Here is a 13936-nt window from a genome sequence, read left to right as displayed (position 1 = left end):
GTCTACGAGTCATCAGCCAAAGCCCGAGGTATCATGGTTACCTTCTACGTCCCGTCTGCCTGGCCCATAGGCATTCACCCCGACAGAACGCAACACCCACCTAAAGCTGTCATAATGGAGTATAAGATAGAAAATCAAAGGCACCTCAACTATTCTACACAGAGTTGTTATTGATCGACATGGCCAATCTCTTTGTTCAGAGAACAATAACAATGTCGCCAGAATTGAACATTCACTACTGTTCAACGCATCTCACAACCCTAACTAGCTCTCATATTCTAACCTCACCACTAAATGACCGCCTCTTCAATTATCATCCTCACCCAGAAAAGCTCTCACTATCTCTTCAGAAGCAAAGTACCTGACCAGTAGGTCAAGACTACCAAGCGTCAACAAGGTAATAGACGGGGCCTATAAAACGGTAAGTGTACAATCACTGATGGGAAGCCAGTGTTCAAGGGACCCCAAGAACATTTGATGCACTGGCTTCCCTGCAACAAGTTTGATTCTGACGTGGTTAGATTCTTACTACTGAGATCGACCGACCAGCCTTGCATATTGCGATACCGTTCTCTCTTGTGAACGCGTACATCTTAGGAAATGGCTAAAAAGCGACCTGCTTCGTCGGATATGCACTACGACCAGCTCATAAAAAAAGCAAAAATTCTGAACACGAATCAAGGCCGGATCCTCGATGAGGACGAAATCCCTGACACTCCGTCCTCCCCACTGTCTCCCAGCGAGACCAACGATAGTTCTGCCGACACGGAAGCCCTGTCCGAATCCTCCCGTACGGGCCCAGCCACACCGTCTCCTTATACCGTCGAGTTCTTTGCGGATATGGCCAATACCATTGCGAATCTCTTTCCTTTTCAAGCGTTTGCCGAAGCTCATGGCTGCACGGTCGGTGACGTTTCGCAAGCGATCAGTGCTATGGTTGTTGCTCCCCTTTCCGATCCATCCTTCATCTGGCATAGTGATAATGAGATCTCGATCGCCGAATATGGACAAGGCATGATCAGTGCTTGGAACGAGCATTACGAGCGCAAGCTTCGAAATGCTGATACAACGAAGTCAATTATCGATCTCACAACCCGGACCGGCTTTACATGCTCTTCGGGAATTGAAACACCCTCCGAAGAGGGGAGTGTCTTGTCAGCAAGTCTCGATAAAGAACTTCCTGAAGAAACGTCGTCAGAAGATGAAGTTGAGCCCCCGGATAGCGAGGTACCGGGTCTACTAAAGAAGAGTTGCCTCAGCACACAGTCACAGAAAGCAGCGGGTCGACCGGCCAAGAGGGTGAGATGGGCCCCTCCCCGCTCGCCGGTCGTTCGTGAGAAGGTGTACAAGGACGACTATGGCAACTATGTCCCGGTCCCGACACCAGAAGAGGTCCAGGAAAAGGAGCGCCAAAAATTGCGAGAGGAAATGCGGGCGAGCAAGGGGCTACTTGAACGGCCCGAACCAACATACAATGCATTTGACCTAGAGGTCCTTTCAGGTTTTGACGATCTATCATATGTGGTGTAGCCTCATCATTTTGGACATTGATGACCCTAGATCATTCTTATTCTTATTCTTCTTTGTCTTTATTGGTGTTTTTTTCTTTCTTCATTTCCCTCGTTTATTGTTGTTTGTCAATAAGCGGGGACGGCGCCGTAGCGTCCGGATTGACGTAGCTGCGGGCCTCTGGATCTGCAGCACATACGACCGATGTCGGTTGAAGAATGGGTTACATTGTCCCCTTCAGGCGTTTAACTTGAATTTTTTTGAGACTCATAAGAGTGACTACTGATAACTCTTTCGCAAATACTATGAATATTAGTGCCTTAAGTTTCCCATGCGATTGAGTTGCCGATATGCAAGATGTGCGAGGAGATTTTGGTTGATCTCACATGAGAGTGCGTTTAGTAAGTTCGATTGGACCGAATTGAACCACATCCCAAGATGCCAGGATTGTTGTGTGCTCCACTATGTGATGGAGTAAGAGAAAGATCCCTTATCCACTCAAATGGCTGATGAGAGAGGGCGTGGAGAAACTATGACGGGATCTGACCAGATATATGTTGGCAAGTGGAGAACCCGGTTGCTGGAAGATACGATGTGTTTTTGTACGGAGTATGATCTGGAATGTTCTCCCCCATCAAGGAGGGGTAGATTCGAGGGTGCGAATTGGGCGGTCAGAATTATCCCACCGTAAGTGTTGAAGGGAACAATAAGACAATTTACATTATGTGTAGGGGTACTATGTTAGGGCTAAGAAAAGTCGGCGGAGGGGGAACCGTTGTAGGGCGATTTGCAGGTCATGTGCCCATCATGAGATCAATGAGTCAGATGTGTTGTTTTTCCTTTTTTTGTTTTGTTGCAGAAACTCTGCTGAACAACGGGCGGTGATGTCAGATGTGAGCGCTAAGAGAGACCCTAGCCCGGAGTGGGCAAAGGTGCCTGAAGACTGGCCAGACCGCCGCCTTCCAATCCCGTAGCTCCGTTGGGTGTCGAAGTGACTAATGACACGTCGTGATTACCACTGGCATCGTCAACCTGAGGCCACCACCTACCCGTCCCGGCTTAGCGTGCCACCCTCGCTGCCTGCCCTTTTTCTCTCTCCTTCTCCTTTCTGCCCCGTCGACTTCATCCTTCCTCTCAAGGCAAATCTCCATCGTGTTCAACTAAGGATTTCCCCCGTCAACCACACGTATCTAGGGCACCAAGCTACCCTTTTCCTCCTCCCCCCTCTTCAAGTTACTCCCACCCATCCATTCCAAGGAGTTTCAAGTACAGGCAGCCTTTAGCTACCCTGAGTCCTTGACAACACACAACCGGTCAGGTTTACTCGCGATCTCAACCAAGTATCTTCAACTCTCGACCTTGTGATCTCAGCCATCAAGATGTCTACTGCCGTCGAAAACCACGCCGACAACCAGGCCGCTGCCACCCCCGCCGCCACTGAGGCTACTACCAACGGCACTGCTCCTGCCGCTCCGGCGCAGTCCACCGATGCTGCTGCCGCCAGTGCTGATGAGGGACGTCGGCTGTACATTGGGAATCTCGCTTATGCGACCACTGAGGGGGAGCTCAAGGAGTTCTTCAAGAACTACAAGGTGTAAGTCATCCATGTCGAGTTACCCGTCGCCTGTTTGTCAAGGTGTTCCTCTGTTTGGTCATAAGGTTTCTTGGCCTGCCGGTGTTAGTTGCAGGCCAAGGAGATCATCATCCATCCCGCTTCCGTAGTGCCCAACTACCACAGGAGTGTTCTCAGTTTCTTCTGTGAAGGGCTTGCCATGAGTCGATTGCATGTCTACCACTGAAGAAGCGCGTTCCAGCTGTGCTTCGCATTACCAACAATGACATAAGCTAGATGCTAATACACAATTGTTACAGTGAAAGTGTCTCCATCCCTGTGAACCCTCGTACCAACCGCCCTGTTGGGTACGCCTTCGTGGATCTTGCTACTGCCCACGAGGCTACCTCTGCCATTGGTGAACTCTCTGGAAAGGAGATTCTCCAGCGCAAGGTTTCTGTTCAGCTGGCCCACAAGCCCGAGCCTGCCGAGGCCAAGGCCGAGGGTGCTGTAAGTGGCGGTGAGGGTGCCAGTGGCAATGAGGGCCGCAGGAGGACCGGAGGTCGTGGCCGTGGCCGCGGCCGCGGCCGCGGTCGTGGAGGTCGCCTCGGTCGCGGAGGCCGTGCTGTATGTTCACTAATCCCAGAAGGAACGTTAGATTCTTGAGACACTAACTTCTTCCATAGCAGAACCAGCCCCAGAATGGCCAGGCTGCTGCTCCCGCTGAGCCTACCAACGTCCCAGCTCAGGCCGCTCCTCTGACTGAGACTACCAACCAGACTGAAGCTGCTGCTACCTCTGAGTCTGGTAAACAGGCTGCTAAGCCTCGTGCCCGCCCCCAGAAGCAGCGCGGCCCCCCTGAGGATGGAATTCCTTCCAAGACCAAGGTCATGGTTGCCAACCTTCCTTATGATCTGAGTGAGGACAAGGTGTGTATATTCTTGTTGGTTTTTTGAGTTTTGGTCGCTAATCCGCCCTGCAGCTCAAGGAGATCTTCGCCGCCTACTCGCCCGTTTCCGCTAAGATCGCTCTGCGTCCCATTCCCCGCTTTATGATCAAGAAGCTCCAGGCCCGCAACGAGCGCCGTAAGGGCCGTGGCTTTGGTTTCGTCACTCTTGGCTCTGAGGAGCTCCAGGAGAAGGCCGTGAAGGAGATGAATGGCAAGGAGATCGAGGGTCGTGAGATTGCCGTCAAGGTCGCCATCGACAGCCCCGGCAAGGAAGACGATGCTGTTGCCGTGCCCGCTACCGACGCTGAGAAGATTGAGCCGGCAACCGAAGCTCCGGCACAGGAGAACGCTGCTCCGGCCGCTGCTTAAATGACAAGCCGTTCTCAACCAGAACGAATCACAGATCTCGACATGCCCCTTGTATAGTCGAGATTTGTTGGAGGAAGAGAAAAAGGACCTTCGTACGCATGATAACGTCATACTCTGCCGTCGAGGAGCGTTTTTACAAAAGTCCAAAAAAAAGGTAAAAAAGACAGCGAGGCCAACTACAAAACGCAAACGTTATGAAAATATCATTCCCGTTCGAAGCGGTCATAGGGGACGAATTTATCATGAGGATGAGGCATTCATTATTTCCTATGTTTTTTTGCGCACGAAACTGCCGCGAGGCATTCGTGCGACTGGAGCGACGAGAGACACCGTAATGTGTGGTTTTCACGGAGACGTGACCTTTTGCTAACGACTATTGCCTTTCTGCTATCTTGTATCTTAGCAACCATTTAGTTTATGATTGATTAGCCGCAAGGCTGGCCTTGTAGTGATTGTTTCCTGGTGCCTCCCATGACTGATAATAGAACATGTCCCGCTGTAGATGAGCGAAAGCGTTCATATCTGAGATACCCTCGTGTTCTCTCTTTTAAGTAAAGAGTATCATTCATTGGACTCCACAGGTGCCATAGGAACAGCACGCAAAAGTGGAACTCTGCAGTGATCTCCGTAATTGAGGCCAATTAAGCCTGATTTTCCCTCTTGGCAGTGTCAATTAACTGCCAAAACCACCTCATCACCACCACCTTGACACTTGAACTTGCGGCACCTTGGGGCTTTTCTCCGTGCTTTAACCTTACCTTACAGAGAGGAGGGCGACAAAGACAGGACTATCGAACCGACTGGGATCTCGCATACTTCTCTGGACTTCGGTGCGGAGACAGACAGACCGGCATAAATACTAACGGCAGAGAGGGGCGGCGCTCCAGCCGATTCCACCTCCACACTGCCTCACCCTCGCGCCACCACAACATCCCCTTAGGCACGGAGGGTTGAGATCAATTATCCTTCCTCATTATATCTCGTATTTTCCCGCTTGACTCGATCAGCATATCTCATTATTCATCATGTCGAAAATGTGGGAGGTAGATCCGGAGACGAAGGCGAAGGTATGCCATCTCCATCATTACCCAGGACACGGCCAGGGTCATGAACCTAGATCTGTCTAATCTGTGCGATAATGTGTCCAGCTCCTCCAAATCTCCAAAACCAACGGAAACGATAAATGCTGCGACTGCGGCGCGCCATCGCCACAATGGGTTCGTCTCCTACAACACATTTCCGTCTATGCCTGCACCTACTCCTCCAACAGCCACCTCTTGTCATACCCTTCACTAATCTGTCTCGGCCTTTTTTCCTTGCGTCTATCAGGCATCCCCTAAATTCGGAATATTCATCTGTCTCAATTGCGCGGGCACCCACCGCGGCCTGGGTGTCCACATCTCTTTCGTCCGATCCATCACCATGGACGCCTTCAAGATCGCCGAGATCCAACGTATGGAGCTTGGTGGTAATGAACCATGGAAGACATTCTTCGATGACCACATCGTCACTCAGTCCGAAGGCCGTACATTCGAAGACTCAACCATCAAAGAGCGCTATGAGGGCGAAGTAGGCGAGGAATGGAAAGAGAGACTCTCCGCCAAAGTCGAGGGGCGAGAATACGTCCCGGGACAGAAACCACCCCAACCGAAGAAGAAACCGGCCGTTGAACCCGCCTCTTCGCGATCAAGCACACCGCTGGGTCGGGCCTCTCCTGCGTCGCATGATGGATTTGGAGGTATGGACGGGGGACGGAAAGAGCGTAACGAGGCATATTTTGCGAAAATGGGCTTGGAGAATGCCGCACGACCGGACTCCGTTCCACCATCGCAGGGTGGGAAGTTCACTGGATTTGGTGGTGGTCTGCCAGCTTCATCGGGACCGTCGAGAAATACCGCCGGAGGAAATATTCCCGGTTTCGACGATTTTCAGAAAGATCCCATGGCCGCCTTGACCAAAGGGTTCGGTTGGTTTACGTCTACCGTTGGAAAGGGTGCGAAGACTGTGAACGACTCGTATATTCAGCCTACCGCTAAGTCGGTATGTTCTTATTCTCTTAATATCCTCCCCTTCTCCAGTGCTCCACACTAACATAAATCTTCTCAGATAGCGGAATCCGACTTCGCAGCCCAAGCCCGCCAACATGCCACCCAGCTTGGTCAAACCGTCCAAGTCGGCGCCCGCGGCGCGGCAGGTCAATTCCAGCGATTCGTAGAAGGCCCAGACGAGAACAACGCCGGTCGTCGTCGCGCCGAACCCGAACGCAAAGATTTCTGGGACGACTTTTCCAGTCTCGCGCAAGAGGACAACCACCGCAGAAATGCGTCCCGGTCCAGCGCCATCGGAACTGCAGCCATGAAACCTGGCCCGACCTCCAGCGCCGCGACAGGCAATGCATCGTCAACGACCACGAAGGAAAAGGATGAGTGGGACAATGATTGGTGATTTTATTTTGGGAGTTGTAGAATACTTAACTGAAGCGTAGTGCATTTAGTGTTTTGTCGCCTTTCTTCATCGGTTTCCGGGAAATGGTTATATATATCTTTTTCTGTTGGATCGCTCGGGCCCGTGCTCTTTTTGCGTGTTTTAGACGTGACGACAATGTTTGCTTGCCGTTCATTTGGGGATCGTTGTAGGTGAGCTGATTTATATTCTTGTGTGACGAGGTTTGGTTATTACTATGCCTCATTTAGATCGTGCTTAGATTGTATAGACACCAGCAAGGAGTCTTGTTCAGCAGGGCTGGATTCACCACCCATTCCATGACGCTCGGACGTCTCATTGCAAATGATATACTACTATACAGTTATCCCATTATATTTTGTTCTTACATAAATAACTCCCGTTACTGCAATCCAGAGTAGAGTAACAGTACTGTGCAATGCCACACAAGTTAAAGAACCACTTAGAAAAAGTCACCTCTCAGCTCGGCAAGCACAGCCTTCTGTCTCGGCGCACTCATCTTCTCGAACCGATCGACGCTCATGACGAACGTGCCGCGTCCTGCGCTCAAACTACGCAGGTGTTTGAGATATCCGACCATTTCCTTGAGGGGTACCTTGGCCGTGATGGTTCGGGGTCTGTTGGTTGATGTCGGGAGATCAATTCCCACAGTGGACGACTGGAAGGGATCAGGGGGGGCGTAGACCTTGTTCGGGTCAATGGGAGGAAGGAGATCGTCTGTTGGGTTTGAGGCGATATCTGTCGTTGGGAGGGGTACTTCCTCGTCCAGGGAGATGATGTGGCCGCCACGGGATGAAGAGATGTCGTGGACGACGGCGCCGAGACTGGCTTCATCTACGCTGATGATCACGTTCATGACTGGTTCCATGAGGGATGTGCCCGCTGCGGAGGGAAGGTCTCGGAGGGCGGAGGAGGTTGCGAGACGGGCTGCGGCGGAGATGGCGGAGGGGGTGGACTCGTTGCCGAAGAGGTGTTCGGCTGGATCGAAGGTGAGGGTGACGCGGGTGCCGTGCATGGGGAAGGTGAATTGAGGACCGCGGGCGAGAGCCGCGAGACAACCGTTCTGGAGGGCTGTGCGGAGGGCGTGGACATCTAGGCCTGGGGACAGGAGGGGGCTCTCCTCGATGCCCTTTTTGTTGACTTCAACTTCGAGCCCCGGTGCTTGGATGATGATTTGGTTGCCATCTGTGGTTTGAATGGAGAGTGCCGATGGGCCGGGTTCTGTGATGGTGTCTTCGGGGTCGAAGGGTTCGACGGTTACGGTGCAGCCGGCTTTGCCTTTGCGGCCGGCGATTTCTTTGTCGAAGATCTTGGTTACGGGGCCGGAGGCGCCGAGGGGACACTCACGATAGCCGATTTCGATCCGGCCCATGGAGGCTTTGGCTTTGAGGTCGTTGAGGAGGCGGTCTCGGGCGATTTCGAGGTGTAGTTCGCCCATGCCGCTGAGGAGGGTTTGGCCTGAGTCTTCGTCGACGGTGACGTGGAGGCTGGGATCCTCACGGAGGAGCATCGCGAGAGACTCTTGAAGTCGCTTCTCTTCGCTTAGGCTGTGGGGTTCGACGCTGGCGAAGAAGACGGGGGGTGGGACGTTGATCGGACGGAGTTGGAGGGTGTTGAGAGGTTCAGGGGGTGTGGCTTTGTTGCCGGAGTAGGTGACCAGGGTGTCTCCAGTTCGAGTGTGTTTGAGACCAGCGATGACTCCGATGTGGCCTTCGGGAATGGAGTCAACCTCGACGGCGTCGTTCGCATACATCTTCAACAGACGAGGTGCCCGCTCTGACACATTCAGGTTGGTGTTGTACAGGACGCTGTTTCGGTCGAGTGAGCCGGAATAGACGCGGACGTACACCAGAACACCACGCTTTGGGTCGTTGACGACCTTGAAGGCTAAGGCGCAGCCTTGGAGCTTTTCGATGGCGTGGCGGGACTCTGCTTGAATGGCTGACTTCTTTTTGTGCTTCCCCTTGACAGAAGCTGCCTTCTCGCCTTGTTCAACTAGGAGATCTCCTGAAAGCAGGTGTCGGAGGCCACCCTTAACTCCGCCAATGCTGACCTCTGGTTCAGGAGTCTCAGGAGGGCTAGGGAGTAGATTCGTGACAGCGTCGAGTAGAGGCTGGACACCAATGTTTCGAAAGCTAGCACCGGCGAAGATGGGAATGATTTTCCTTCCCTGCTCCTCCAGTAGACATCTGCGCAGACTCTCGAGAATGTCATTCGCGGGAACTGCTAAATGGTCCTCTTCACAGTCGAAGAACTTCTCCACCATGGCTTCATCATGCTCACTCAGCAGTTCAACGAGGGCAACTCTTGCGCGCGTGAGCTCCTGTGCAAGCTGGGGCTCTTCGCTGCTCAGCAGTTCAAGGTTGAACATCTTGACAGACTTGCCATCTCCTTCCTCCCAGCGAAGGCCTTGGAGATTGATAGCGTCGGCAATACCGATAAAACGTCCGTTTCCTCCTTCGAACCAGGGAATCTGACAGACAGCAGGCCATCCGCCCAGCCGGGAGGCAACCTCTCGGACTGTCCGGCCAAAGGCGGCCCCATCTCTGTCAAGCTTGTTCACGTAAACAATCCGGGGAATCCGGTAGGTACTTGCTTGGTGCCAGACTTGCTCCGTTTGAGCCTCGACACCGGCAACACCATCCAGAATGCATACTGCACCATCTAGAATGCGTAAGGATCGCATGACTTCAAAAGTGAAGTCCGCGTGTCCAGGGGTGTCAATGAGGTTCACGGTATGAGATGACGCAGACCTTGGCGTTTGTGGCTCCTGCGGCGATGTATTTCCATCACCGGCAGTTTGAGGTGGCCAATGGAAGGTAATAGCGGCAGATTGGATAGTGATTCCTCGCGCGCGCTCAGCCGGAAGGAAGTCGGTGACCGTGGAGCCTTCATCCACGTCTCCAATCCTTCTTGTAAATCCGCTGTAATAGAGCATACGCTCTGTAGTGGTAGTCTTGCCCGCATCGATGTGGGCGATGATACCAATGTTTCTGGTTCGATCGAGGACCTCCGCTTGCCATTTGGAAGTAGAAGTTGAGAATCCACTACCCCGAAGCAGGTGTAACCGTCCGGCACTTTTGATTACATGTGGATTGAGCCCGAGCCGGCTGATAGACATTGATTGGAGTCGCGCTGCTTGGTGAGCGCGCAAGAGAGGAGCCGCGACCATGATCGCAATTCCCCCTGTAACACCTGATTATCGATTGGCACAGTTTATCCGCTTGTACGCATGTTATATTACAAGCAAGAAACTAACAAGTGGGGCCCTTCAGAGACGTCTGCGTAGGTACAGCTGGAAAAATGAAGTTCTCCAAATGTCGGATGTCACTGATGTGGATGCCTGGCCAATCAGGTGTCGGAGGCAGCAACGACGTAACCTTTCGGCTGGTCTGTCTCTTCGGGTTGACATTCCATATTCCTTCTGCCTCCCACTCCACACTCCCGCATCCTTAATTTCCCCGTCACAGTACCCTGCGGCTCTCAATTGTTTTTCTGAGGGGATACAGGTAGGTCTCATAAACTCGTCACGGTAACATTACGAAAATGTGTCGCTAATATTTGTGTGTCTGCGGTGCAGACGTGGTCCCCGTCGGAGCCATACTATTCTCCATCCACCCCAGCAAAGCCAGATAGCCATGGACTACTCCGCTATATCGCAGGACCCCGACCACCCCGCAGGTACCTCTCCTTGGGCTTCCCCCCGGCCTACCCAAACCGCGTTTCCTCCCTCGAGTACCAACGACATTCTTTCCGATCCGTTAGCTCCACCTCCGTACGATACCGACAGGGAATCCCAGCCCGAAAGTGCTCTGCCTACCGGGGAGGAACAGACCGAGTCACCCGACCTCTCGGAAAGACTACAAAGCGCACAGCTAGGCGATCCAGATTACCATAATGAGCAATCACAGTATGCCGCGCAACAGCAACAATATGCCCAGCAACCTCAGTCTCAGATCCCCGCTAGGTATCAAACTGGGGCCAGACAGCATGCCAGACCAGCGCCTCTATACAAAATTCAGGCGAAGATTACGAGCTTAGAGAGGACAGGCAAAAAGGATCCCGTTCTGCGTTTTGATGTTCACGTGAGCAAGCTCCTTATTCGATGGTTGTCCACCGTAATCGCAACTAACTTCCCTATGCACAGACCAATATTCCCAAATTTAGAACCACTCAATATCGCGATGTCCGCCGTACCCATGCAGAATTTACTAAGCTCGCCGAACATTTGATGTCGGCGAACCCCGAGGCGATGGTTCCTGCGGTGCCTCCTCCATTGACCCCCGCCGGCGCAGGAACTGAAGAGGATGAGATTCGCGTGAAGGCGTCCATGCAGAAATGGCTGAACACCGTCTTGGGTAATGAGGTTCTGATGCAGGATGATGAAGTTGTTCTATTCGTTGAGAGCGATTTCGGTTATAGTCCGGTTGTTCGGATGAAGCAGCCTGCGACAGGTATGCGGAGAAAGGTCTTGAAGCAGTTCGCACCGCCCCCGGATGATACGCCTGAACTACAGAACGCGCGACCTGTAGTGAAGATGTTCTATCTAGGAAGCATGGATGCTAGTCACAAAGTGGACCGCGTGGTCAAGGGCCGACGAGGTACGTGAGCGGGAGCGCTGTGGTGTAATGACGCCAACTAATAAAGTACTTTAGGGCTCGGCCTTGCCGAATCAGACTTTGGCGTAAAGCTGGGGCAGATGCATGTACAAGAGACGCACCCGGGCCTGGCCAATGCTTACCGGAAATTGGGAAAGGTCGTTCAGACAGTTGGGGATTATCACGCAGTCCAGGCTACCGCAGAGGCGACGACCATTGGGGAGCCGCTGAATTATCACTCGTCCGACGCTTTTATTGTCAAGGAGACCCTTACTAACCGCCACATTTTGCTTCGAGATTTGATTCAAGCTCAACAAGTCACCCGCAGCAAGCGCGCTGCAGCAGACCGGCTGAAAGTCAGCTCTTCTGTTCGTCCCGATAAAGTCGATGAAGCAATCAATGCTCTGGACGAGGCTCAGAGCCATGAAGACTACCTTACAAAGCGGACACACCGGGTAACGTCGAACCTACTTCAGGAGAAGCGTCGCTGGTTCGACCGGACCACAAGTGACCTCTTGGCCAGCCTACGTGAGTACACACTGCGTCAGATTGATGCCGAGCGCCGTACCCTGGCAACCCTGGAGAGTGTTCGACCAGATATCCGGGCAATCGATTCGTCTGGGGGGCTGAGCCGACTGGGCCGTGAATCACACCCGACAGTGCGGCGGCCCAACCTCGGTTCAAGTCAGGGACCCAAGGGCGACGCGTGGAGCGGTATCCCTCGTCGCAGCGAAGGCCTTGGGCGCAGCATGAGTGGCAGTTTGGCCTCGCCTACTTCGGAGGCCGATGAAGAGGTGAATGGGCAGGGCAAGGGAAGGTTGCGGTCCCCTAGTGGCGTCAGTTCCGTTGTCGAGGAAGATGATGAGGATCGACTGGATGCCCGCAACGCGGCGAGCCGGCTAGCGACTAGCACCTTCTGAAATTCTCCTGTAAATTACGGATATTCATGATTGTGAGATTCCCCTGTGACCGCCGTTCCTTTTTAAGTGATCAACCCGTTGAGTCCGGGACGAAGATTGTTTCAGCCTCAAATTGCGTTCGATGATGTTCGATGTGCTTTCTCCCTTTTTGTCGTTGTATTTGCGCTCGAGATTTCTCTCGGATCTGTTTATGATGTTCTGCCATCTCTGTGACCTGCGTAGTGGATGAATCCGCATCTCCATATGATAAACAAATAGGTATATATACACTCAAAACATGCCCTAATCCGCCGGAACTCCATGTACAATATCCAACAACTCCACGTCCAGCAATCCATGTCAATAACGCCTTCCTCGAGTAACTCCATCACTAAACCTCACAAACCCATCATTCGGTAACTGGAACCACGCTGCCTTCTCCTTCACAAAGAAATGTGCACAGGGCTTCGGAACCACCCTGTCGAAATCATCGATTGTACCCGCGGCAATGTACAATCCGCTCGGCTCCGAGTCATACACCATACTGATACTCGATCCACACTGGGGACAGAACCCGCGCGTAGCGCAATCGCTAGATCGTCGTTTTGTCTGCTCCTCGTGGGTCCAGGTGATGCTCGTCGCAGAAAAGAGTGCCCAGGTCTGGTAGGGTCCGCCGGATTGTTTGCGGCAGGTTGTGCAGTGGCAGTTTGTGAGCTTCGTGGGCAGGACGCTCGCTGTGTAGGTTATGTGCTCGCAGGCGCAGGTGCCAGTTAAGGTGGTGGCTTCCATTTTTTTTTTCTTTGTTTCGCGGTCGTACACCCCCTAGCCTTTTCTGTTTCGTCTTTGCAGGCGCTCGAGGTGGATTCAGTGGTGATACAAAGATTTGGTGAGGCCTTTGAGAGGATGCGATCGGGGGTGAGTAGCTCGTATAAATTCTTTGTGTTGAAGGGTTTGCTGGGCTATTGTTCTACGATCTTCGGGGGGAGAGCCCATTGTCGTAAAAGGAATCTGTGCTGAAGACAATAGTAAGAGGTTGTAATGATATATATTGAGGTCTGGGGCGCGACTGGGAGGGTCCCATACTCATGTTTGGTTCTCTTGATTGGCTGCTACGGATTTGATGTATGAAATAATGAATGGATTCTGGATCATGCATTAGGGCTTGGCACCACAAACTTCTTCAAGGCTGATCGGATAAGGAAACCATATCTACGTATAGTATCTTGAGAAAGACAAAGAAACACGGGACGCAGTCCCCCCCTGAGTTTGGAGACATGTAACAGGATCAGATATTCACTTCTTAGTTCTTCTCTGCTAGCCCACTTCTTTGGGTTACATTTGCGCAGCCGTCAAGTGTTCTTGGACATACTCATAACCCGGTATCTTGTTAATGAAGGCAAGTATATCCTCTCGCTATAGCCAAAATTTCATGAGGGACAATGGGCTGCGATCTAGAAAAAGGGGGATACGAAACTAAGTAAGCTCTAGCTTTGATGACACTCCAATTCTGGAAAGGACCGATAGTATCAAGGGCACCATTCACCAGGGCTGCACATAGTTGTAAAGCAATGCGGACAAAGGCGAGTTTTGGTCTAGG

The 13936-nt window shown here is 52.4% G+C and overlaps 6 protein-coding genes across 6 annotated transcripts; 4 read left to right on the top strand and 2 right to left on the bottom strand.

The window, feature by feature from the left end:
• Positions 1-337: 337 nt before the first annotated feature.
• On the top strand, positions 338-1771 carry BDV38DRAFT_153068 (uncharacterized protein). The gene is made up of 2 exons (XM_032051663.1): positions 338-421; positions 522-1771. Exon 2 carries the CDS (start codon positions 601-603, stop codon positions 1528-1530), a length of 930 nt encoding a protein of 309 aa, XP_031918366.1. The 5' UTR covers positions 338-421; positions 522-600; the 3' UTR covers positions 1531-1771.
• A 1117-nt stretch (positions 1772-2888) lies between these two features.
• On the top strand, positions 2889-4379 carry BDV38DRAFT_278467 (RNA recognition motif domain-containing protein; the record flags this gene model as incomplete). Its single annotated transcript, XM_032058727.1, has 4 exons — positions 2889-3103; positions 3382-3688; positions 3748-3990; positions 4044-4379. The coding sequence occupies 4 exons, from the start codon at positions 2889-2891 to the stop codon at positions 4377-4379; spliced, it is 1101 nt and encodes a 366-aa protein (XP_031918365.1).
• Positions 4380-4834: 455 nt separating this feature from the next.
• BDV38DRAFT_152984 (GTPase-activating protein GCS1) lies at positions 4835-7165 on the top strand. Its single transcript, XM_032051662.1, has 4 exons — positions 4835-5446; positions 5528-5596; positions 5709-6419; positions 6486-7165. The coding sequence occupies exons 1-4, from the start codon at positions 5405-5407 to the stop codon at positions 6822-6824; spliced, it is 1161 nt and encodes a 386-aa protein (XP_031918364.1). The 5' UTR covers positions 4835-5404; the 3' UTR covers positions 6825-7165.
• Positions 7166-7174: 9 nt separating this feature from the next.
• On the bottom strand, positions 7175-10222 carry BDV38DRAFT_236283 (mitochondrial elongation factor MEF2). The gene has a single exon (XM_032053449.1). The coding sequence runs from the start codon at positions 10012-10014 to the stop codon at positions 7285-7287; it is 2730 nt and encodes a 909-aa protein (XP_031918363.1). The 5' UTR covers positions 10015-10222; the 3' UTR covers positions 7175-7284.
• Positions 10223-10279: 57 nt separating this feature from the next.
• BDV38DRAFT_152907 (retromer subunit VPS17) lies at positions 10280-12530 on the top strand. The gene is made up of 3 exons (XM_032051661.1): positions 10280-10927; positions 10990-11443; positions 11498-12530. Exons 1-3 carry the CDS (start codon positions 10481-10483, stop codon positions 12358-12360), a joined length of 1764 nt encoding a protein of 587 aa, XP_031918362.1. The 5' UTR covers positions 10280-10480; the 3' UTR covers positions 12361-12530.
• A 169-nt stretch (positions 12531-12699) lies between these two features.
• Positions 12700-13128, bottom strand: BDV38DRAFT_278463 (GFA family protein; the record flags this gene model as incomplete). Its single annotated transcript, XM_032058726.1, has 1 exon — positions 12700-13128. The coding sequence occupies one exon, from the start codon at positions 13126-13128 to the stop codon at positions 12700-12702; it is 429 nt and encodes a 142-aa protein (XP_031918361.1).
• Positions 13129-13936: the final 808 nt, after the last annotated feature.

Source organism: Aspergillus pseudotamarii (genome assembly GCF_009193445.1).
Source record: "Aspergillus pseudotamarii strain CBS 117625 unplaced genomic scaffold BDV38scaffold_5, whole genome shotgun sequence".
In the NCBI taxonomy this organism is placed as follows: Eukaryota; Fungi; Ascomycota; class Eurotiomycetes; order Eurotiales; family Aspergillaceae; genus Aspergillus; species Aspergillus pseudotamarii.
The sequence above is the reverse complement of the archived record's forward strand: the minus strand, read 5'-3'. Positions and strand labels throughout refer to the sequence as shown.